The 24,672-nt window shown below is 44.7% G+C and overlaps 1 protein-coding gene across 1 annotated transcript; it reads left to right on the forward strand.

Annotated features, from left to right (window-relative positions):
- Positions 1-2,445: 2,445 nt before the first annotated feature.
- On the forward strand, positions 2,446-16,371 carry LOC138087587 (zinc finger protein 621-like). Its single transcript, XM_068982822.1, has 6 exons — positions 2,446-2,530; positions 3,233-3,316; positions 13,397-13,523; positions 14,066-14,170; positions 15,320-15,878; positions 15,963-16,371. The coding sequence occupies exons 1-6, from the start codon at positions 2,486-2,488 to the stop codon at positions 16,369-16,371; spliced, it is 1,329 nt and encodes a 442-aa protein (XP_068838923.1). The 5' UTR covers positions 2,446-2,485.
- The last annotated feature ends 8,301 nt before the right edge of the window (positions 16,372-24,672 follow it).

The raw sequence follows: 24,672 nt of genomic DNA on the forward strand, positions 1-24,672 counted from the left end.
AACTACCTTGGAGAGTTGCTGGCAGGCTAAGATCATGATTGTGAAGAACACGGCACACAGTGGGTCTTCAGGAATGCTAGCTTCCTGACAGCTTTTCTTAGATGAGCGCTCGGAGAAGTCAGGCCTGACTTGGCTTCCCCTTTGACAAGCAGTTATGGCAGGTGTGGATGTGTGTCCACCCAGGTGGGGTGTGTTTGAGGAAACGTGGTTTGAGGTGAGATGAGATTATCCCGGCAGAAGATACCTTTGTCTACAGAGAGGACATAATTTTCAGAAGATCCATTTAATTGCATGAAGTGGCAGCACCTTTAAGTACAATTTTCTGGGGGCTATAAAACCACATCAGTTTCTAAAGACAAAGTCTACCTACAGGTAGGTCTCCTGTGCAAATTATTCACACTTGTCTTTGGGGGCCGTGGAATTTAGAAGGTCTTGGAAGACGCTGTTGGGATAGTAGATGGTAGAGCATGAATCCAGGAGGGACAGGAGGAGGGCTACAAATACCATGATATCAGGCAGTTCAGACAACTGCTGGGGAAACACAGGAGGACTGAGGAGTGCAGCAGAGGCAGTGGGCTGTGGAGGCAGGGAATTCTCTGTAATGTTTCCATGGTATATAAAATGCTTTTCAGCTCCCAGGAGAACCTGTACAGATGTTGGTTAATAAGCTTTTCTAGCTTCGTGGCCTCTTATTACATCTAAACTTCTTTAGGTTCAGTATTCTCACTTGTAAAATGGGGAATGTAACAGTACCTACGTAAGAAATGAAGATGAAAAGCAATGATGCTTATAAAGCCTTAGCATAGTTTCTAGCACATATTAAGGTCTCATAAATCTTAGTTATGAAACAAAGACCTTTTAAAGTGACTAGTGCAGCATAACAATATGAATTGACTGCAACAAATTTATACATTTTAAAACATTAGTTTTTCCTTTTGGATTGCTGTTGCTATCTAGCTGTTTCTGTTTGGTTTCAGTATCTATTTATATGTGTAATTACAAAAGGGAGCTGGGCTGGAGCAATGTGAAGCAGATGCTTAACTGCAGGAGAATTTGAGTATACAGTGTATGAAAGGCCCCCCTCATAGGGCTTCCTAGGTGGCAATAGTGGTAAAGAATCTGCCTGCCAGTGCAGGAGACATAAGAGACATGGGTTTGATCCCTGGGTCGGGAAGATTCCCTGGAGGAGGAAATGGCAACCCCCTCCAGTACTCTTGCCTGGAAAATCCCATGGACAGAGGAGACTGGCAGGCTACAGTTCATGGGATCGCAAAGAGTCAGACATGACTGAGCAACTGAGCGCTAAAGGTTCCATCATAGGGCATCTGAAACAGCAAAGGAAAAGTCCCTGGATAGCACAGTACCTGCGGCCACAGGAGAGAAGCCATTCCTGGTTCAGTTACTATCCTGGACCCCTGTCATTTAGTTGCACGAACTGAAGATGCCTTTGTAATTAAAACCTTTCTGGATAGAGGTGCTGAATTTCTCCAAGTTGGGCCTGGAACACACATACAGGTATATGGTGGGAAAGGGCTCTAAGAATAAATGCTAATAGCCATTTTCCTAAACTGTCACAGGTTGGAGCCCCAGCAGGGCTTGTATCTCTAAAAACAACACAGTTACAAAACAAAACAGACTCACAAGCACTTATTTCGTGCCAGACACCACCATAAACACTGGGCCAATCTGTGAATTCATTTAATTATTAAACTTCAACAGCCCTTTGTTGTGGTTACCACCATCATACCCATATAACAGACAATGAAACAGGCAAAGCAACTTGCTGCTGATCCCCAGTTAATGAGTGGTTCAGCCACGTTTCTGGAACTAGCTAGTTGACGCTCTCAACCCGTACACATTTGGCCACTGAAATGGTGGGCACTACTCTTCCCATTTCCAGTTCTCCCACAGCGGTGTAGACACAGGGCCCAGGCCACGTGGGCACATCTGGAGCAATGTACCTGTTATCTGGAATGGCAACCATAAGTAGTGTACACCTCCTGGGAACTCCTCAGGACTGGAACCATTCAGCTGCTTGCACCGGATTCCCAGGTGGACCAGTGGTGGATTATCCTGCAAATGCAGGAGACACGGGTTCGATCCTTGGGTCTGGATGATCCCCCGGAGCAGGAAATGGCTACTCACTCCAGTATTCTTACCTGGAAAATTCCATGGACAGAGGAGCCATGGGGTCGCAGAGCCGGACACTACTGAAGCGACTTAGCACACAGCACATACCTGGGCCCAGAGGCCGAGATCTGAGTAGATTAAGGGGTGCCACGACATCCAACCTCTAGTCAGCTCAGCGGCTGGAGCACAAGGGCAGAGGGACCAGCCCCTAGTTCTGTGTTGCCGCGCCCACCAATGACGTCACGGGCAAGCGCCTGTCCGAAGCCCAACCCCTTCGGGTTACGTGAGGTCTCGCCGCCGGAACCACCGAGATGGGCGGCCTAGAGGGATTGTGGACACCTGCGCTCGGTTCTGCATGATCTTTGAGAGAACCGCTTCTAGGGGTTATGAGGGAAAGAGGGTAAATTCTGGCTAGCTCTTGCCAGTCCCGTTACGCGCCGGCTCCCTCGTTTTTCTTAGCGCCTCTTCAGCACTCTGCCCCTGAACTCGCCTCCCTCTGACCGGATGCCCCCTCGGCCTCACAGTAGCCGCCGAGGTGGTTGCGGGACCTCTGGAGTCCTGGTCTAGTTCCTTGCCCACCGAGGCGTGATCTTTTTTTGTCTAAAAGAAGTTGGCCCAACAGCCCCCTGTGGCCGGTACTGAAGTTTCTGATGTTTGGGGTCTCCTGCTTGCTTGGGTGGAGAGCCTCTTGGGGTCTCCCGTCACCTGATAGCTGATGTGACCATGAATATTTCACTCAGTCCAAATCCAGCCACCTTTGTCTCCTCTCCGTAGGCACTTTTGGGAGTCAATGACGTGGTCCCCATAAGCACTTTTTTAGGTTTCTAAGTTTGTTCAGACCTAGCACTGTACGGGCCGAATTCGTCATGTGTGTCTCCGTCCGCTGGGTGTGAATGGTCCCAGGAGGGCTCTTGGGCAGAAGAGGCAGGTGGTGGATTGTCCCGAATACCAGCTAGAGCAATTCATGAGGAGGTGGGGGCCATCAGCCAGTGGAGGGATGATAGAGACTCCTGCCAATGCTGGAAATGAGATGGAAGACTGGGCGGTTGTGGGTGATGATGCAGAAAAGGGACCGTTGCGCTCATGGCTCTTCTTCTCTTAGCTTTTAAGGTTCTTGCTTTTCCAAAGCGGGAGGAGTGCACAGAGCCAGGGGACATCAGCCATGCTCCAAACCACTTGGCCTCAGGTGAGCCTACCTTCATTTCAGTCTTAAAAGTCACATTAGCTATCAGGTCATTAGGAAGGGACCGAAAAGGCCTAACTTGGCGAGGCTTTGGTTCCCCTCTTGAGTCCATCCCCAGGGCTAAGGTTGTAAATACGTGGTGGAGGAGGTAAGAGTCTTGTGTGTAGAGTGAAGTGTTTGGATATATAGGATTAAGTAGAAAAGAGGGGACCGACGTCAAGAAATTCCCTCAGAATGTGAAAATCCAGATCATGTTATGCAAATAAAAGTTGTTTGCACAGATATAGAAAACAATCTTATCTAGAGGGAAACATGTTGGGGGTGGGGGATAAGTTAGAAATACGGGATTAGCAACAACAACAAAAAATAAGGTTGCTAGGTGAGAAACTGCTTGAGAAAAATTCTCAGTTGAAGAGATTGCTCCACAAATAGTAGGTGTATCCCAGAGAGACCTGCATTGTTCTTTGCATATGTGCTTTCAGACTAGGCACATAGTGCTGAATAATGCAGACAAGTTCTCCTTTCTCATGGAGGGTACTTTACCAAAAACAAGTAAGTTGATATCATAAGTACCTGTTGCTCAAGTACAGTGCTTCCTAGCAGTGAGGTCCACAGATGGGCAGCATCAGCATCACTTGGGTGCTTATTAAAATTGCAGATTGCTAGGTGCCACCCTAGATCAGTAATCATACTGGGGAGGAGGGTAGGTCGGGTTAGGAATCTGTTGTAGCAAGTTCTGTGGGTGATTCTTACGGATCCTCTCAAATTTGAGAAGCCTCAAAGAAGCTCCCTTTGAAGCTGGTCATCAGGGAATCCCTCATGGAGGTGGTCACATGAGCTTGAGACCTCAAGGATGAGGAAGAAATAGGCTGGAGAACTACTGGAGAGAGAGCCAAAGCCGAGCTTTCCAGAGAGTATAGCAAATGCATCAACCCTGCGGTAGGGGAGAGAGCTGGGTGTATTCTAGAGACAAGTAAAGGGTAGAGGAACTAGTTTATTGTGAGGTGGGACAACTAGGCCCAACTAGTGTCTCAGAGGCCACTGTGAAGACTCTGGTTTCACTTCTGAGTTCAGTAGGAAGATGCTGAAGGATTTTAAGCAGAGCATGTGACAGGAATGAATTTATATATTAAAAAGATTTTTGTCCCATAGTGGTGAGTTGGTTGCAAAAGAATGTGAGTCATTTTGGAGGATATTACAATCAAGGTAAGAGATTAAGTATTGCTCTCTCAGCTCCCTCCCTTTCTTTTCTTAGTCCAGTTCAATTCAGTCGCTCAGTCATGTTCTACCCTTTGCGACCCCATGAATCGCAGCACGCCAGGCCTCCTTGTCCATCACCATCTCCCCGAGTTCACTCAGACTCACGTCCATTGAGTCAGTGATGACATCCAGCCATCTCATCCTTGGTTGTCCCCTTCTCTTCCTGCCCCTAATCCCTCCCAGCATCAGAGTTTTTTCCAGTGAGTCAACATTTCGCATGAGGTGGCCAAAGTACTGGAGCTTCAGTTTTAGCATCATTCCTTCCAAAGAAATCCCAGGGTTGATCTCCTTCAGAATGGACTGGTTGGATCTCCTTGCAGTCCAAGGGACTCTCAAGAGTCTTCTCCAACACCACAGTTCAAAAGCATCAATTCTGCGGCGCTCAGCCTTCTTCACAGTCCCACTCTCCCATCCATACATGACCACAAGAAAAACCATAGCCTTGACTAGACAGACCTTAGTCGGCAAAGTAATGTCTCTGCTTTTGAATATATTATCTAGGTTGGTCATAACTTTTCTTCCAAGGAGTAAGCATCTTTTAATTTCATGGCTGCAGTCACCATCTGCAGTGATTTTGGAGCCCAAAAAATAACGTCTGACACTGTTTCCACTGTTTCCCCATCTATTTCCCATGGAGTGATGGGACCAGATGCCATGATCTTCGTTTTCTGAATGTTGAGCTTTAAGCCAACTTTTCCGCTCTCCTCTTTCACTTTCATCAAGAGGCTTTCTAGTTCATCTTCACTTTCTGCCATAAGGGTGGTGTCATCTACATATCTGAGGTTATTGCTATTTCTCCCGGCAATCTTGATTCCAGCTTGTGTTTCTTCCAGTCCAGCGTTTCTCATGATGTACTCTGCATAGAAGTTAAATAAGCAGGGTGACAATATACAGCCTTGACGTACTCCTTTTCCTATTTGGAACCAGTCTGTTGTTCCATGTCCAGTTCTAACTGTTGCTTCCTGATCTGCATACACAGATTTCTCAAGAGGCAGGTTAGGTGGTCTGGTATTCCCATCTCTTTCAGAATTTTCCACAGTTTATTGTGATCCACACAGTCAAAGGCTTTGGCATAGTCAATAAAGCAGAAATAGATGTTTTTCTGGAACTGTCTTGCTTTTTCCATGATCCAGTGCATGTTGGCAATTTGATCTCTGGTTCCTCTGCCTTTTCTAAAACCAGCTTGAACATCAGAGAGTTCACGGTTCACGTATTGCTGAAGCCTGGCTTGGAGAATTTTGAGCACTACTTTACTAGCGTGTGAGATGAGTGCAATTGTGTGGTAGTTTGAGCATTCTTTGGCATTGCCTTTCTTTGGAGTTGGAATGAAAACTGACTTTTTCCAGTCCTGTGGCCACTGCTGAGTTTTCCAAATCTGCTGGCATACTGAGTGCAGCACTTTCACAGCATCATCTTTCAGGATTTGAAACAGCTCAACTGGAATTCCATCACCTCCACTAGCTTTGTTCATAGTGATGCTTTCTAAGGCCCACTTGACTTCACATTCCAAGATGTCTGGCTCTAGATTAGTGATCACATCATCATGATTATCTGGGTCGTGAAGATCTTTTTTGTACAGTTCTTCCATGTATTCTTGCCACCTCTTCTTAATGTCTTCTGCTTCTGTTAGGTCCATACCATTTCTGTCCTTTATCAAGCCCATCTTTGCATGAAATGTTCCCTTGGTATCTCTAATTTCCTTGAAGAGATCTCTAGTCTTTCCCATTCTGTTGTTTTCCTCTATTTCTTTGCATTGATCGCTGAAGAAGGTTTTCTTATCTCTTCTTGCTATTCTTTGGAACTCTGCATTCAGATGCTTATATCTTTCCTTTTCTCCTTTGTTCTTTGTCTCTCTTCTTTTCACAGCTATTTGTAAGGCCTCCCCAGACAGCCATTTTGCTTTTTTGTATTTCTTTTCCATGGGGATGGTCTTGATCCCTGTCTCCTGTACAATGTCATGAACCTCCATCCATAGTTCATCAGGCACTCTGTATCTATCAGATCTAGGCCCTTAAATCTATTTCTCACTTCCACTGTATAATCATAAGGGATTTGATTTAGGTCATACCTGAATGGTCTAGCGGTTTTCCCTATTTTCTTCAATTTGAGTCTGAATCTGGTAATAAGGAGTTCATGGTCTGAGCCACAGTCAGCTCCTGGTCTCGTTTTTCTTGACTGTATAGAGCCTCTCCATCTCTGGCTGCAAAGAATATAATCAGTCTGACTTCGGTGTTGACATCTGGTGATGTCCATGTGTAGAGTCTTCTCTTGTGTTGGAAGAGGATGTTTGCTATGACCAGTGCATTTTCTTGGCAAAACTCTATTAGTCTTTGCCCTGCTTCATTCCACATTCCAAGGCCAGATTTGCCTGTTACTCCAGGTGTTTCTTGACTTCCTCCTTTTGCATTCCAGTCCCCTATAATGAAAAGGACATCTTTTTTAGGTGTTGGTTCTAAAAGATCTTGTAGGTCTTCATAAAACCGTTCAACTTCGGTTTCTTCAGCGTTACTGGTTGGGGCATAGACTTGGATAACTAGGTTCATAGCATAATTAAACAGATAGCACAGAGTCCCTGTATGCTTTCTGGCCCCATACATGCAGAGCCCATTATCAGAGTGGTGCATTATTTCAATTGATGAACCTACATTGACACATCATAGTAACCCAGAGTCCATAGCTTGCACTAGGGTTCACTCTCAGTCTTGTACATTCTGTGGGTTACACATGTATAATGACACATATTTACTATTATCATATCATGCAGTGTCTTTTCACAGCCTCTAAAAGTCCTGTGTCCTGCCCTCTTTTCCTGGAAACTGTCGATCTTTTTGCTTTTTCCACAATTCTGTGTAGTTGGTATCCTCGCTTTTCATGCTGGTTTCATTCACTTAGTAGTATTCATTTCAGGTTCCTGTGTGACTTTTCATGGCTTGATAGCTTTTTAAAGTGCTGTATAATATTCCATTGATTGTACCACAGTTTATTCACCTACTGCAGGACCATTTGGTTGCTTCCAAGGCAATTATGAATAAAACTACTGTAAGCATCCTTGTGCTTGTTTTTGTGTGAACATAAGTTTGTAGCTAATTGGGAAGATACCAAGGAGTATGATTGCTGGATCATATGGTTGGAATGTGTTTATTGTAGTTTTGTAAGGAGCTGTTAAACTGTCTTCCAAAGTGACTGCAACCAGTTTCTGTTTTCACCAGCTGTGAATGAGAGTTCGTGTTGCTCCACATCCTCACTCGTGTTTGGTGGTGGCAGTGTTTCGGATTTTGGTCATTCTACTAGGTGTGTTGTGGAATCTCATTGTTTTCACTCGCATTTCCCTGAACATATATGCTGTAGAGTATCTTTTTGTGTACCTGTTTGCTGTCTGTACAACTTCTTTGGTGACATTTCTCTTCGGGTCTTTTGCCCATTTTTAATCAGGTTCTTCATTTTTCTGTTGAGTTTTTAGAGTTCTTTGTGTACTTTGGATAATAGTCCTTTATTATGTATTTCTTTTTATATTTTTTCTCACTATCTCTGGCTTATATTCTCATTTCCTCAAAGTATTGTTCTTTTCAGGTAGAGTTCAGTTCCCTCCTATCTTTTCTTTCAAAAATGTATTTCCTTCAAAACCTTCTCAGGTAGTCTCTCACACTTACTTTTCTCAGATGACTTTAAATGAGCCCCAGCATCCGCATTCATCCCATTGATTTTTTTTTTGGTGGAGAAGTTGATTTTATTGGAATCATAGGCAAAACTGGGGATAAGTGCTTCTTTACAAGTTTGATTCTTCCCATTTAGAAGCACTGTATACTCTAATTTATTCAGTTCCTGTTTTATTTAATAGTCATTTCGTTTTCTTCATCTTGGTTTTGCAGGGTTTTTTGGGTCTCCTCTTAGCTCTTTTCATATGAATGGCATCTTATTTTCTCCCATTTTGTCTTTTAATCGTTCATAGTGATATTTAGTAAAGCTAATCATTTTGGTTCATGTATCCTATATCTAGCTAACTGAATGAATTATCTTGTCAGTTGTAAATGTTTTTCATTTCTTTTCTTGGGTCTTGGATATTTTTTAGGCAGATAGCCATTTCATCTGCAAGCAAAGATATTTATGTTACTTGATTAGCTATATTTATGCTGCTTTTTCAGTCTTTTACCGAAAGTAGAACCTCAGTGCATGGTAAATTATCAACCATCAGCTTTAATGGATGTGCCCTGGCATTTCACTGTGAAAGTGGTATTTGTTGTTCTTTTCTGACCTTCTTCATAAGCGTCAAAATTCTATTTGTGATTGAACATTTTTGAAATTAATTCTTTCCCCAAATTCATATTAATCACCTTGGATCTGCCAGACATTAGGAAAAGCTACTACTAGCTTTTACCTATTGCCAGCCACTAGGGAAGCTACTAGGAAAACCTACTATGCACCAGGAAAGCAATAATGAAGAAAGCAGAATCATTGCTTCATGGCTTACATTCTGGTGAGAGGGAGATACACGATAAAAGTGTAATTTGTCAGATGATTAAAAAATACAGTGGAGGAAAATAAGGTGGAGGCACACAGGGAGCATCCACAGGAGGAAGAAAATTATATCAACAGCCCAACTATTTTTAAATAGTGAGTTCCCCTTTATTTAAAAAAACATGTTTTACTTAGTTTCGGTCGCACTGGGTCTTAGTTGTCGCTGTGCTTTCTAGTTGTGAGCGGAACCACTCTCTCATTGCGGTTTGAGGGCTTCTATGTTGCAGTGGCCTCTCTTTTCGTGGAGCACGGTCTCTAGGCACGCAGGCTGCAGTAGGTGCAGCACATGGGCTTAGGTGCTCCACGGCATGTGGAATCTTCCCAGACCAGGGATCGAACCGGTGTCCCCTGTATTGCAAGGCAGATTCTTAAAAATTATACCACCAGTGAAGCCCAAGTTCCCCTTTATAATGGGCATTTTTTTGGACTCGTGATACCTGGGAATATCTGAAAGCAGGTGGGAAGAACAGCGTGTCAAGGAAGATGGTACTGGGTGGGGAAGACTGTGCGAGCAGCTCTGGGGATGTGAGGGAGTGGGACTTGACTTGAGGGAAGCAGAGTGAACTTTGGTTTTCCTACCAGGCTGTGGCCGCTGTCCTCAGAATCCCTTAATGCCTTGTTGCTGAATCGGTGATTACTCACAGGACATCATGGTTCTATCTGATGTTTGGATTTGGGGCTCAAGTATTCCAGGGGCCCTGTGGACTTTGTCAGTGCCCAGTTTAAGGGTCAGCTCTCCTTTGAGAAGTTTCTAAATTTGTTCTTTTATGTTCTTTTTCTTTCACTCTCTCCTTTTGAATTCCCTAGTTTTGGTTTGGAAAGGACCCCCTCGTAAGGGCCCGAGTGTAAAGTGAGGAGAGTAGCTAGGAGCAGTTACCAGCATTTGTCCTGGGGATGTGTTTCTTCCCTGCTTCCTCCAGCAGCCATTGTGAGAGTGTTCCCTTCTCCCTGTCCCCTGTGCCATCTCCAGTGCACAGGCTGCTCTGGGGGCTGCCGGGAGAGATTGGGACACTCAGAGAATTAGGGGCTTAGCTGAGCCCCAGTGGGTAGGTGTTTTCATTTTCATTGGCTGAAAAGAACACTGACTGCATAGGGTAGTGAGACTCCCAGGAAGTGGAATCATCTGTGGGGTCATCAAGGTGAGAAGGTGCAGAAATCAGGAAACCCCTTCCAGGTTGGGATCCCAGGCTGCATGTGGTGCCTGCATCGTGTGGTCTGTCCATAGAAGCAAAAACAGTAGCCAGTGGATGCCGTTCGAGACTGTTCTTGTGTCTCAGAAGATGCAGAGGCTCTAGCTTCTAGGAGGATGTGTGCTGTTCTGAAATAGCTGACCCTTCAGTCCAGACTGGGGGAGGGGCCCGGTATGGCCTGGAGGTAGCCTGATAAAGATGGATTGACTGTTGATTTTGGAAGTTGTGGTGTGAAAAGATCTTCTCCAGACAGGGGCGACTCCAGGAGGTTCAGGGGTTGGCTGTATGTTTGGAGAAGTTCATGAACTCTGTGTCGGAGGCAGCTCACTGTGTGGGAGGAGCCCAGGTTTGCTGTTTAACAAGTTTGGGTTGAACTCCCAGCTCTGTCACTTCCTGGCTGTGTGATTTTGGACAAAGTAGTGAATTTTTCTGAAGTTTAGTTTCATTCTTTGAAAAATGGGGGTAAATAACTCTGACTTCACATTGTGTTGTAAAGAGTAAATGACAGACAAGATTTAGAAGTACCACCCAAGAGCCTGGTGCCTAGGGTCTAGTCTATGAATATGAGTTTACATCGCTCGTGGGATGATGGAGGTGGCCCGGGGAGACAGAGAGGGTGAACTTTCGCAAGTGGGATGAAGCTCACGATGCAGGGCAGGGGATGTGCCCATGCCTGGGGACAGCACACAGCCAGCCTTCTTTGAAGATGTGTGGTTCAGAGAAGAGGCCAGAATAGGCAGGCTGCCGGTTTCCTTCAGGAGAGCTGGCTTTCTAATATGGTAAGAAGGAATGAAAAGAAATTTGTGAAATATTGGGAGTGTTTTTAAAAAAATTCTTATTTCATTTTGTAGTATAGTTGATTAACAATGTGTTAGTTTCCGGTATACAGCACAGCAATTCAGTTATACATATTCAAGTATCTATTCTTTTTCAAATTCTTTTCCTGTATAGCTTATTGCAGAATATACTGCAGAGTTCCCTGTGCCGTGCAGTGGGCCTTTGTCGGTTATCTCTTTTAAACATAGTAGTGTATACATGTCAGTCCCAAACTCCCAATCTTTCCCTCCCCACTGACCTTCCCCTCTGGTAACCACGAATTCGTTCTCTAAGTCTGTGAGTCTGTTTCTGTTTAGTTCTTTTGTATCTTTTTTTTTTTTAAGATTCTATATACAAGCTACATCATATGATTGTCTCTCTCTCCATCTGACTTACTTAACTCAATATGACTATCTCTAGGTCCATCCATGTTACTGCAGATGGCATAATCTTATTCTTTTTTTATGGCCAAGTATATTCCATTGTGGGCTTCCCAGGTGGCTCAGTGGTAAAGAATCTGCCTGCCAATGCAGGAGGCGCAGGAGAACCCCCTGGAGGAGAAAATAGCGACCACTCCAGTATTCTTGCCTGGTAAATCCCATGGACAGAGGAGCCTGGTGGGCTACAGCCCTTGAGGTCACAAGAGAGTCAGACACGACTGAATTACTAAGCATCAGCAACAATATTCCATTGTATATATGGACCACATCTTCCTTATCCACTCCTCCATCGACGGACATTCTAGGCTGCTTCCATGTCCTGGCCGTTGTAAACAGCGCTGCACCACAGTGAGCACTGGGGTACATGTGTCTGAATTATGGTTTTCTCTGGATATATGCCCAGCAGTGGGATTGCTAAATCATTTGGTAGCTCTGTTTTTAGCTTTTTAAGGAATCTCTGTACTCTTCTCCTGGAGAAGGCAATGGCACCCCACTCCAGTACTCTTGCCTGGAAAATCCCATGGACGGAGGAGCCTGGTAGGCTGCAGTCCATGGGGTCGCTGAGAGTTGGACACGACTCACTCAGTGACTTCACTTTCACTTTTCACTTTCATGCATTGGAGAAGGAAATGGCAACCCACTCCAGTGTTCTTGCCTGGAGAATCCCAGGGACTGGGGAGCCTGGTGGGCTGCCGTCTATGGGGTCGCACAGAGTCGGACATGACTGAAGCGACTTAGCAGCAGCAGTACTCTTCTCCACAGAGGCTGTGCCAGTGGACATTCCCATCAACAGTGTGGGGAGGTTCACTTTTCTCCACACCCTCTCCAGCATTTATTGTTTGTAGATTTTTAGATGATGGCTGTTCTGAACAGTGTGATACCTCATTGAAGTTTTGACTTGCATTTCTCTAATAGTCTCTCTGAAGATGCTGAGCATCTTTTCACATGCCTCTTGGCCATATGTATGTCTTTTTTGGAGAAATGTCTGTTTGGATCTTCTGTCCATTTTTGATTGGATTTTTTTTTTAATATTGACTGCATAAGCTGTTTGTAAATTTGAAAGATTAATCCTTTGTCAGTCGTATTGTTTACAGATATTTTCTCTTACTTTGGGTTGTTGCTCTGCAAAGGCTTTTGAGTGTAATTAGGTTCCATTTGTTTATTTTTGTGTTTCTTTTCATTACTCTGGGAGACGGACTGAAAAAGATATTCCTGTGATTTATGTCAAAAAGTGTTCTGGCTGTGTGTTCTAAGAGTTTTATAGTATCCTGTCTTACATTTAGATCTTTAATCTATTTTGATTTTGTTGTTATATATCATGGTAAAGAATTTTCTGATTTCATTTTTTTTTAACACGTAGCTGTACTGTGGCTATTTCTAAGGAGTGGCCTCTCTGTGTAGTGGAAGCTGGTGGGGAAGGCCAAGGAGAAACTGGAGCAGGGAATAGTGCAGCGGTGTACGTGTACTTTGGCTGAGAGGAGACGGGGAGAGTAGTTGGTGTACAGAGATAAGGTGACAGGTTGTGGGTACCTCAGGTCTGTGGGTCCTATAGAGACAGCTCCATGGAGACAGGAACATAAGAGGTTAACACAGTTACAGCCTGGAGAGCCCCAGATGCCAGGCGGTGAGGGTGGGATGACAGTTTGGAGCCGCAGAGCTGAGCAAGTGGGATAGCCTTGGTGTTCCACATTTAAAGGTAGGAGCCCCGGCAGAGGGCTGGGGTACTGAGTGCTCTTGTCCGTAGAACAGACCTTCCACGGGGCTCAGAGTCACAGACCTTGGCAGGTCCATTTCTTCCCTGAAGCTCACACTGGCCCCCTCCGGCCCTCACTCAGAGCCTGAGCAGGAACCTGTTGTTTCAGGAGCCAGTGACCTTTGAGGACGTGGCCGTGTACTTCACCCAGAACCAATGGGCCAGTCTGGACTCTGCGCAGAGGGCCCTGTACAGGGAGGTGATGCTGGAGAATTACGCAAACGTGGCTTCCCTCGGTAAGGTCTCTCAGTGGCCTTCTGATAGCTGATATCTTCCTCAGATGTCTTGGGAGTTCTAGTAGTCCTTAGGGTTCTGTGGAGATGCTGGGTGGGGAAATCCCAGGTTCCTCTTGGCTTTGAAGTTGGACTTTATTCCTTTCCAGGGAAGAGCGTGGTTTTGGACCCTGAGGGAAAGGACTCTTGGGGTGCCCCCACGTGACCTCAGTTCTGTCCTTGTAATGTTGTGGATGTGGGCCCTCTCCTGTGTGCAGGAGCCTCCCAGGATATCGATACATTCATCCTTCCTGAGGGGATGTCCTTTCTTCTGAGTCAGGGCGAACTTGCACTTTCTCCCTGGGGAGAATCACTGTCTCCCTGATCTTGCCATGGAGTGCAGTTTGGACCCCTTCCTCAGAACCCCTGTGTGGCTCATTGGTCCCCCAGGCAGTCCCCTTCTCCCCCGAGCTCGACTCGCCTGCCTTGGGGTGGGCAGAGGGATCTCAGTAACAGCTCTGGATGTCTCCCCTCAACTTGTCTGTCTCTCTTTCTTGTTGGAGTAGTGTCTCCATTCCCCAGACCTGATCTGATCTCCCAGCTGGAGAGAGGGGAAGCTCCGTGGGACCCCGATCCCTGGGAAACAGAGGATTTGAGAGGCATCTGTCCAGGTGAGTAAGGGTCCTTAGCACCTTCTGGTTTCGCCTTCCTGGTTTACTGGAAATATTTCGTCTGCAGTGGAGAGCAAAGCTCCCTATAGCTGACTCGGTACACTCGCTGACCTGTACTGAGTTCCTGTCCCGAACCTATAAGGACAGTTTTCATGGCAGGGTGATAGGGTTTCAGCCATACTTTAAGGAAAGTGTGATTCTGTGCATCAGACTGATTGATTTGTACCGTATCTATGGTTTTATTTGCCTTTTTAATATTTATATAATTTTTAGTATTTTAAAGTTTCATAATGTTGTGGTTTACAATGAATTTGTTTTAAATGGGGCCATAGAGGAAAGGGCAAGAATATTCCTCCAATACCACACTCTCAAGATACCCACCCATCCTAAAATTTCCAGTCTGCTTACCAGTCAGTCCTGGAAGGTTTTAATTACTTGGGCTTTCTTTACTTTAGGAAGAAACTTTTCAGGGCTCACTTCTCATACATACTGTAATGTTGTAAAAAGTGATTCCTTTAGTGGTAACAGCACAGTGGCTTACAGTTCTCCAGTCACCTTATGCTCCCTCTGACTTCCTAAAATAAAGAATCTTTTATCCCAGAATATTATGTGAAATATTTAAAGTAGAATTATCTGGTTGTTATGTAGAATTCAGAGTTGGGGGTGGTTTCCTGGCTTCCAGGTGGGGCATTGGGGTCCATCATTTCACTGTGTGTTTCCGGGCTGCTAGCTGCTCCTGTTCATCTCACCGATGTCTTTTCCCTGCTTGGGGGGTCTCCCTCTCTCTCTTTTGAAGCCTGTCCGCATTTCGTGCTGGTCCATCTTACCTCACCCATCCTTTTTTTGCTCTTTTTTCCCCTCTTGCTTCCTTTCCTTCCCACTCTTGAAGCTCTCACTTGCCCACCCCACCTGCCCTGGTTCATTGCCCCGCCCTTCCTTATAAGAGGCACTTCCTGGACTGCAGTGTCGTCGCTTGTCCAGTTTATGCTGTTGTTTTTTCTTTTTCTCTCTCATCCTCCTTTATGGAAGCTCATAACCATCTCATGGGTGTATTTTAAAAAATCACATCCTACAAGAGAAAACCAGGACTGCTGGATCCCGTTTCCCTTCCAGTTCAGTAACGAGGAACCTTGTGGTTTCTTTGGTCAGGTGGTGAGAGGGGCATCAAGACAGAAGAGCCAGCGGTAGAGCAGCAAGCCTCCGAGGGCACAGAGGCCCACGGCAGGCCCGTGGGAGGGCCTCTCACGAACGGGTCTCAGCACTTGGATTTTGAAAGCAAGGCAGTGTGGCAGACTATCAATCTGAACCCCAATCTGATACTTCGAGGTGGCATGAAGTTCTACAAATGCAAAGAATGTGGGAAGATCTTCCGATATAACTCAAAGCTCCTTCGGCATCAGAGGAGCCACACTGGGGAAAAGCCCTTCAAGTGCAAGGAGTGTGGCAAAGCTTTCAAGTCCAGCTACGACTGTATCGTACACGAGAAAAATCACATTGGTCAAGGACCCTATGAATGTAAGGAGTGTGGCAAAGGTCTGAGTTCCAACACTGCCTTGACCCAGCATCAGAGGATCCACACGGGGGAGAAGCCATACACATGTAAGGAGTGTGGCAAGGCTTTCCGCCGGAGCGCCGCCTACCTGCAGCACCAGAGGCTGCACACTGGGGAGAAGCTCTATAAATGTAAGGAGTGTTGGAAAGGTTTTGGGTGTAGGTCACTTTTTATCGTCCACCAGCGCATCCACACTGGGGAGAAACCCTACCAGTGTAAGGAGTGTGGGAAGGCATTCAGCCAGAAGATTGCCTCCATTCAGCATCAGAGAGTTCACACCGGAGAGAAGCCCTATGAGTGTAAGGTGTGTGGGAAAGCCTTCAAGTGGTACAGCAGCTTTGTTCAGCATCAGAAAGTGCACCCCGTGGAGAAGAGGCCCAGCAAGGCTTTCGGGCCGCCCCTGCTGCGTCCCCAGGGCCCCTCTGCATCCTTGGCTCCCAGGTGTCTCCTGGGCCCGGGCTCTGGTCCTGCTGTGGCCGTGGCCTTGCCACATGCCATCCTCATTCCTGCCTCTGGGCCCGTGTTCATGCTGCTGCCCACCTCTGGGGTTCTTTCTTCCCCTGTCCAAGTAGTTCGTGTCTTCCAGGGTCTTCCTCCTGCTGTGAAGCCTTCCCCAGTTATTCTGACCCCTTCTCCTCACCCCCCATGACCTCTCTCTTGGCACTTCTCTGGCTGTTACAGCGGATCTCTAACCTACCTTCAGCTTGATCTGTAGCTTTTACACTGTACCTGTGTTCCTACTATTTCAGCATAAACTTCATTGTAATTCAGATATATTTAAAGATATATTTACCTGTGCTTATATAATATATTCTGTTTTCTTTTGGGTAGATAATGGAAACACTTGTGTATTGGTTCCTTTCAGACTTGAACAGTAACGACTGTATCTGCATCATGGGGCTGCTGGTTTGGGAAGTGCTGGTAGGACACGGTGGAGAATTAGGCACCTTTGAGATAGGACATCCCCATATAAGGCCCCTGTGATGTAACAGAAGCTGCCTGGGAGAAACAGGCATGTAAGAGCTGTCAAAGTTTAGAAGTGGCATACAGGACAGAAGCTTACAACCAGGGCCTTTAAAAATAAATGCAGGTGGTTTAGTGGCTGAAGGTGTGTGTTCATGCAGTTGAAGTTGGGTTGTCCTTGACATGGATCGTTGAGGATCTTGTACGTCTCTGCTAAAAATCATGTGAAATACCCAGGTAGAAAACATACGTGTGGCTTCCCTGGTGGCTCAGTGGTAAGGAATCCCCCTGCCAATGCAGGAGACATGGGTTTGATCCCTGCTCTGGGAAGATCCCATATGCCGTGGGGCAACTAAGCCCATGTGTGACAACTGCTGAGCCTGCGCTCTAGAGCCTGGGAGCCGCAACTGCTGAAGCCTGCAAGCCCTAGAGCCTGTGCTCTGCAGCAGGAGAAGCCCACTTCTCACTGCAGGGAGAAGCCCATGTCCTGCGGCCAGAGAGGAGCCCCCACTTGCTGCAGCTAGAGAAGAGCCCGTGCAGCAGTGAAGACCCAGCACAGTAAAAAATAAGTAAATAATAACTAAAAAAGTGTTAAAATAATTTAAAAAATGATAGCAATCATTTGTATGATTGAGAGCAATCAGGTCTTGAAACATGAGATTGTTTATCTTTAGTTTTGCTCTTGAGACCTGGCTGTTTCTTTCTTTCTTTTTTTTTCTTTTAAGCAAATGAACTTTTAAAAAATTTATTTGGCCGTTCCAGGTCTTCACTGTGGCACAGGCGCTTCTCTAGTTGTGACACACAGGCTTAGTTGCCCCGCGGTATGTGGGATCTTAGTTCCATGACCAGAGATCGAACCCAGGCCCCCTTACATTGGGAGCTCAGAGTCTCAGCCACTGGATCACTTTGGAAAGTCCCTGGTTGTTTCTTTTTAACTTTGGTTTCTTTAGTACGTGTGCACCAAGACATTCATCTTTGCTCCATCCGTTGTATAAATTTTTCTTAGTGGGCATTTTGGCTTCCTATTTGCAAGTGCTGTTGGTTTCTGCACTTTTCTCCAGATAGCATAAATTATAAATATGAGTTTGGCAAATTACTAAAGAAATAGGAGCAGGTGATCTGGCGGAAATCTGAATATGCCTATGGAATTTTTAAAAAAATAAATTTTATTTATTTATTTTTGTTTGCATTGGGTCTTTGTTGCTACACATGGGCTTTCTCTAGTTGTGTGTGGGCTCCTCACTGCAGTGGTTTTTCTTGTTGCAGAACATGGGCTCTAGGGTGCCTTGACTCAGCATTTGTGGCACATGGCCTTAGTTGCCCCATGGTATGTAGAATCCTCCCAGGCCAGGCATCAAACCTGTAACCCACCAGGCTCCTCTATCCCCCACTGTCTCAATACATATTAGCTCAATACATGTCCATTGATCAGTGATACTATCTAAACATTTCATTGTCTGCTGTCCCCTTTTCATTTTGCCTTCAGTCTTTCCCAGCATCAAGGTCTTTGCCAGTGAGTCAGCTATTCGCATCAGGTGGCCAAAGTATTGGAGTTTCAGCTTCAACATTAGTCCTTCCAATTAATATTCAGGGCTGATTTGATCACGTTGCAGTCCAAGGGACTCTCAAGAGGTTGTGACAGGTTAGTGAAGTACAATTTTGGATTGGTCTTGCTTTTGACCTAAAATGAGGTCTTTTATAACTATGCAAAGGACTATGTGAAGTAATTTCTGGGAAAAGAACTTGAGTTATGCATTATAGACACAGCTTATTTTATTGTGCTTCATTGTATCTGTTTTGCAGAAACTGTATTTTTTACAAATTGAAAGTTTGTGGCAGCACTGCATTATTATATTATGGCTAAGATATTTTAGCAATAAAGTATTTTTTAATTAAGGTTTTTCCTTTTTTTTTTTCCCCTGACATGATACTGTTAGACGCTTCATACACTTTTGTGTAAACAACCTTTATATGCACTGGAAAACCAGAAAATTCATGTGACTTGCTTTCTTGCTGTATATGCTTTATCATGGTGGTCTGGAACCCAACCCACAGTATCTCCAAGGTTTGCCTTTATTAATACAAATTTAAAGTAAATCCATATTGCCAAATTCAGACTTAAATGGAAGAAAGTAGGGAAAACCACTAGACCATTCAGGTATGACCTAAATCAAATTCCTTATGATTATACAGTGGAAGTGAGAAATAGAGTTAAGGGACTAGATCTGATAGATAGAGAGCCTGATGCACTATGGACGGAGGTTCATGACATTGTACAGGAGACAGGAATCAAGACCATCCCCATGGAAAAAAAATGCAAAAAAGCAAAATGGCTGTCTGGGGAAGCCTTACAAATAGCTGTGAAAAGAAGAGACGTGAAAAGCAAAGGAGAAGAGGAAAGAAATAAGCATCTGAATGCAGAGTTCCAAAGAATAGCAAGAAGAGATAAGAAAGCCTTCCTCAGTGATCAATGCAAAGAAATAGAGGAAAACAACAGAATGGGAAAGACTAGAGATCTCTTCAAGAAAATTAGAGATACCAAGGAAACATTTCATGCAAAGATGGGCTTGATAAAGGACAGAAATGGTATGGACCTAACAGAAGCAGAAGATATCAAGAAGAGGTGGCAAGAATACACAGAAGAACTGTACAAAAAAGATCTTAATGGCCCAGATAATCATGATGATGTGATCACTCACCTAGAGCCAGACATCCTGGAATGTGAAGTCAAGTAGGCCTTAGAAAGCATCACTATGAACAAAGCTAGTGGAAGTGATAGAATTCCAGTTGAGCTGTTTCAAATCCTGAAAGGTGATGCTGTGAAAGTGCTGCACTCAATATGCTAGCAAATTTGGAAAACTCAGCAGTAGCCACGGAACTGGAAAAGGTCAGTTTTCATTCCAATTCCAAAGAAAAGCAATGCAAAAGAATGCTCAAACTACCGCACGATTGCACTCATCTCACACACTAGTAAAGTAGTGCTCAAAATTCTCCAAGCCAGACTTCAGCAGTACGTGAACCGTGAACTTCCAGATGTTCAACCTAGTTTTAGAAAAGGCAGAGGAACCAGAGATCAAATTGCCAACATCCACTGGATCATGGAAAAAGCAAGACAGTTCCAGAAAAACGTCTATTTCTGGTTTATTGACTATGCCAAAGCCTTTGACTGTGTGGATAACAATAAACAATAAATTCTGAAAGAGATGGAAATACCAGACCACCTGACCTAACTCTTGAGAAATTTGTATGCAGATCAGGAAGCAACAGTTCGAACTGGACATGGAACAACAGACTGGTTCCAAATAGGAAAAGGAGTACGTCAAGGCTGTATATTGTCACCCTGCTTATTTAACTTATATGCAGAGTACATCCTGAGAAATGCTGGACTGGATGAAGCACAAGCTGGAATCAAGATAGCTGGGAGAAATATCAATAACCTCAGATATGCAGATGACACCACCCTTATGGCAGAAAGTGAAGACGAACTAAAAAGCCTCTTGATGAAAGTAAAAGAGGAGAGTGAAAAAGTTGGCTTAAAGCTCAACATTCAGAAAACAAAGATCATGGCATCTGGTCCCATCACTTCATGGGAAATAGATGGGGAAACAGTGGAAACAGTGTCAGACTTTATTTTTTTGGGGCTCCAAAATCACTGCAGATGGTGACTGCAGCCATGAAATTAAAAGGTGCTTACTCCTTGGAAAGAAAGTTATGACCAACCTAGATAGCATATCGAAAAGCAGAGACATTACTTTGCCAACAAAGGTCCGGCTCGTCAAGGTTATCGTTTTTCCAGTGGTCACATATGGATGTGAGAGTTGGACTGTGAAGAAGGCTGAGCGCCGAAGAATTGATGCTTTTGAACTGTGGTGTTGGAGAAGACTCTTGAGAGTCCCTTGGACTGCAAGGAGATCCAACCAGTCCATTCTAAAGGAGATGGGTCCTGGCTGTTCTTTGGAAGGAATGATTCTAAAGCTGAAACTCCAGTACTTTGGCCACCTCATGCGAAATGTTGACTCATTGGAAAAGACTCTGATGCTGGGAGGGATTGGGGGCAGGAGGAGAAGGGGACAACCAAAGATGAGATGGCTGGATGGCATCACCAGACTCGATGGACATGAGTTTGAGTGAACTCTGGGAGTTGCTGATGGACAAGGAGGCCTGGCGTGCTGCGATTCATGCAGTTGCAAAGAGTCAGACATGACTGAGCGACTGAAGTGAACTGAACTGAAAGTAAATCCTTAAATGTTCATGGATGGGGCCATACAGTTTTTAAAAGTTGCTTTTTTCTGTCTACATGCTTCTACCTTGCAATTAGTGCTTCTTAAGTTTTGCCATGTGTCTGAAGAACCTGGTGTAAAATCAGTAATTTTCTGGCCTAACTGTCAGAGATTGATTTTAAAAAAAGTTTTTATTGGAATATAATTGATTTACAATGTTGTGTTAGTTTATGCTCTACAGGAAAGTCTGATTGTGGATGTCCATGGTGATGCCCAGACCTTTAGTATGGACCACTCTTTGAGAGAGCTGCCTTGAGGAGATATCTGGGGGCATATGTTGATAAAAGGCTTGCCCTATTTCTCAGTGGTCTTCAGGAAAGAGACCTCTACAAGTAGTTTGAGTGGTGTCAGTTTAGAAGGAGAGAAAAGAGCAAGTGGAATTGGTCCAAAGGGAAGAAAAGGGAAGGGGAAAGAGATCTGATGTGGCCTGTGGAGTCCTTGAGTTCTCCACCACCAGGAAGTTCCTGAGGTGGACAGTGGCTGTTTTTTGCTGTTTTTGTTGTTTACTTGCATGTTGGCTGAAAGTGAGAACATTTTTTTCTTACATAAATTAATACACTTTAAAGTAGTTCCTAGGTTAAAGAGAGCACAAAGTGCTGCAGATTGTTTAGAAATGAACAAGAGAAGTCAGGAGACATAGCAGGGTCTATGCGATGTGGCAGAAGGTGGAACAAAGAGCAAGGTTTACAGTCTTGGATGCATTCTTTAGAAATCTAGTTTGAAGGCTTGCAGTTCAGAAAATTTGGGCTGGTGGTAGTGGTGGGAGCCAAAAAAATTAACCAGGAACTAAAGCCAAACAAATAGACCCCTCCTCCTCCAGTAAACTTGGTAGAAATAAGATGCACAATGTAGTTTTGTAAAGATGGTGGTTGAACATGTTGACATCCACACCCTCCTGAAACCCCAGTAGGAAAAATAAATGAAAAATTAAAAGACATAAACTCAGGATACTGAGAATAAGCTGATGATAACACTTTGGAAGCTTGAAATTAGATGAAAGAGTTGTGATTTGGAGCAGAGCTGAGGCAAGTAAATCCTAAACCACATTGCAGGGAGCTGAGCAGCGCCCTCATGTGGCAGAAAAGCTAGGAAAGATTCAGGTAACTTCTGAAAGTGTATGGGGATGCTAATGGGGCAAAGAACAGGAAAACTGGCTTTAAGTCTTTAAGAAAGACTTAGATACTGGGTCACTTCCCCACCTTTCTCTCCTCGCTAGCAGTATAGCAGGAATTTTGGGTGTCAGGGAACCACACTGAATGTTAAGTCCTTCCTGCTCTGATCAAAACCTGCTCATCTCTTGAGGATGCTGCTTCCCCAGCACCAATCCCTCACATCACATATTCTGGGTCCTCTTTCTCTATGCCAGTTTCAGGCCATTCTTCACCTCTCAGTTAGCCCCCAAACCACCTCCACCTTTGCGTCCTGTCATCAGGCTGGAACCTCTGGGTCACATGCCCTTTGTTCTTTGAAGATGTTAGCTCATCACCTGCTGTCCCTCTGCTCAGCATCGATCTTGTCCTAATTCTTGGTGTTTTCAGTGGATGAGCCTTCCAACAGCTCACCTCATTTTCTTTCTTACCCTTTCATTTTACCTGAACCATTCCTTGATCATATCCTAGACCTTGCCATTTTAAAACTTCACCCCTCTATAACCTCAGCACTTTAAATATCTTGCTCTGTGACCTGTCTTTCCAATTTCTTCCTTTTAGAATCCTGATGCTAACAGTCCCTCAGCTCCCACTGTTCCCCCCTTTCACTGCTCTTCACTTCCTTCGTGCCTGTTCTTTCTTTATCGTGCTTAAAGTCCATGGTCAATTATGAGAACAGTTCCTCTACATTCTCCTTTAATGGCCTTGCCCTTTTCTGGCTTTGGTATATACTCAGTTGGCAGGACCCCATCTCTGACTAAATGCAGTTCTTTGCCTTCTTTGTGCCAGCATCCGTGCTACCAAAAGTGGTCAGGGAAAAGCACATTGTCATGTGGAATTATCCTGCTTGAGGTTCATGATAAGTAACTTCAAGTGGGCCCTTAATGCCTCCTACATCATACTGTATCTCCAGGGTTCCCTTCATTTTCCTGGACTGCTGCTCTGTACCTCCTCTCACAAACCTCCCAGTACCTCTTGCCCGGTCATCACCAGCCTCAGCGGATAGATTCTGCTCTCTGCTGGGATAACTGAGCTCCAGGGAGTGGCTGTGCCTTCAGCCCTGGTGCCAGAATGAGGAGACACAGGTGGGGCCGTCCCTCATCTCTTCCCCTTTCCAACTTGCAACATCTGACCTCCTCCCACCTAGTTCTCATCTTGTCCTAAGGCAGCTCTGTCACATTCAGCAACCCACTTCTACTTCCTAATTCTCAGTCAGTGTGCAGTTGCAGACAGCAGAATCTTTTTGGGTTTTTTCTTTTTTTGGCCACACTATGTGGCTTAGGATCTTAGTTCCCCAGCCAGGAATTGAACCTGGGCCCACAGCAGTGCAAGTACAAAGTCCTGTCCACTGGACCATCAGCCAATTCCCCAGAATCTATTTTAACATGTTTAAGCAGAAAGGGATTTGCTACAAACCACTAGGTAGCTTACAGAATTCCCAAAAAGGAACCAAGCTGGGCTCTCACATAGGCAGATGCCCAGAAAAGGGACCAAGGACAGCTCCAAGAGGCTCCAGTGGAAACCCAGCAGCTGCTGGTGCCTGCTGCTAGACTGGCATCCTCACTGCACCGAAGAGAGGGGCTAGACCTCCAGGAGGCTTGCTACATGTTGTGAGAAAAACCAAGTGCATCCACATCCATTTGAGAAGGATCCTGACTATATGGTCTCATGACCTTTATTTCCATCTTCCAAGAAGTTGTAGCCGCTCAGTGGGAATTGGCTGTATGTGTACATCTAAGGAGCAAGGACTCCAGGGAAATAATTTTTGGATTCATTCTCAGAAAGTGAGATTTATAATGTGGAGGAGTCCTGAAAAGGAGCAAGGATTTTCAAAATATTTTGGGCAGCTATAAAATATCAAATACTGTTTATCAGCATAGAAAATGACTGAAATCTCTGATGAATGCACTATATTCATGGGTAGGGAAGGTAAGTATCCAGATTTTAATTTTTACCAAATGAATTTCTATGTTAAAAGCAATTTCAATCAAAATTACTAGAGGAGGGGGTTGTTTGTGTGTGGGCGTGTGCACACATCTGCAGCCTTACAGATTATTCGAGAATTCATACAGAAGAGCAAAGGACAAAGAATAACCAAGCCATTTTTGAAGAAGATGGGAGATTTTGTGCTACAAGATAGATATTAAATATATTGATAATCAAAACAAAAGCAAAAACAAAACCACACGCCACAACCTAAGATACACTGTAATATGGTTTATATGAGTTAAAACAACAATAGAGTGCTTAGAAATAGATACATTTTATACAAGTAGTGAAAGTCACTCAGTTGTGTCTGACTCTTCGTGACTCCATGGACTCTACGGTCCATGGAATTCTCCAGGCCAGAATACTGGAGTGGGTAGCCTTTCCCTTCTCCAGCGGATCTTCCTGACCAAGAAATCGAACCGGGATCTCCTGCACTGCAGGTGGATTCTTTACCAACTGAGCTATGAGGGCAGCCCTAGTTATACACATTTATACAAAGTGCAGAATTATAGAGAAATTACTTTTAGAGCAATCCGCATCAGTGGTGCAACCTGAGAAAATATACTGTTC

Source organism: Capricornis sumatraensis, chromosome 10, assembly GCF_032405125.1.
Source record: "Capricornis sumatraensis isolate serow.1 chromosome 10, serow.2, whole genome shotgun sequence".
NCBI classification, from domain to species: domain Eukaryota; kingdom Metazoa; phylum Chordata; class Mammalia; order Artiodactyla; family Bovidae; genus Capricornis; species Capricornis sumatraensis.

Bases quoted from the DNA above. Each gene is read 5' to 3' on its own strand.
- LOC138087587 (XM_068982822.1), top strand. From the start codon at position 2,486: ATGATCTTTGAGAGAACCGCTTCTAGGGGTTATGAGGGAAAGAGG. The intron at 2,531-3,232 runs GTAAATTCTGGC...TTCTTCTCTTAG, and splicing joins GGGGTTATGAGGGAAAGAGG to CTTTTAAGGTTCTTGCTTTT. The intron at 15,879-15,962 runs GTGTAGGTCACT...GAAGGCATTCAG, and splicing joins GAGTGTTGGAAAGGTTTTGG to CCAGAAGATTGCCTCCATTC.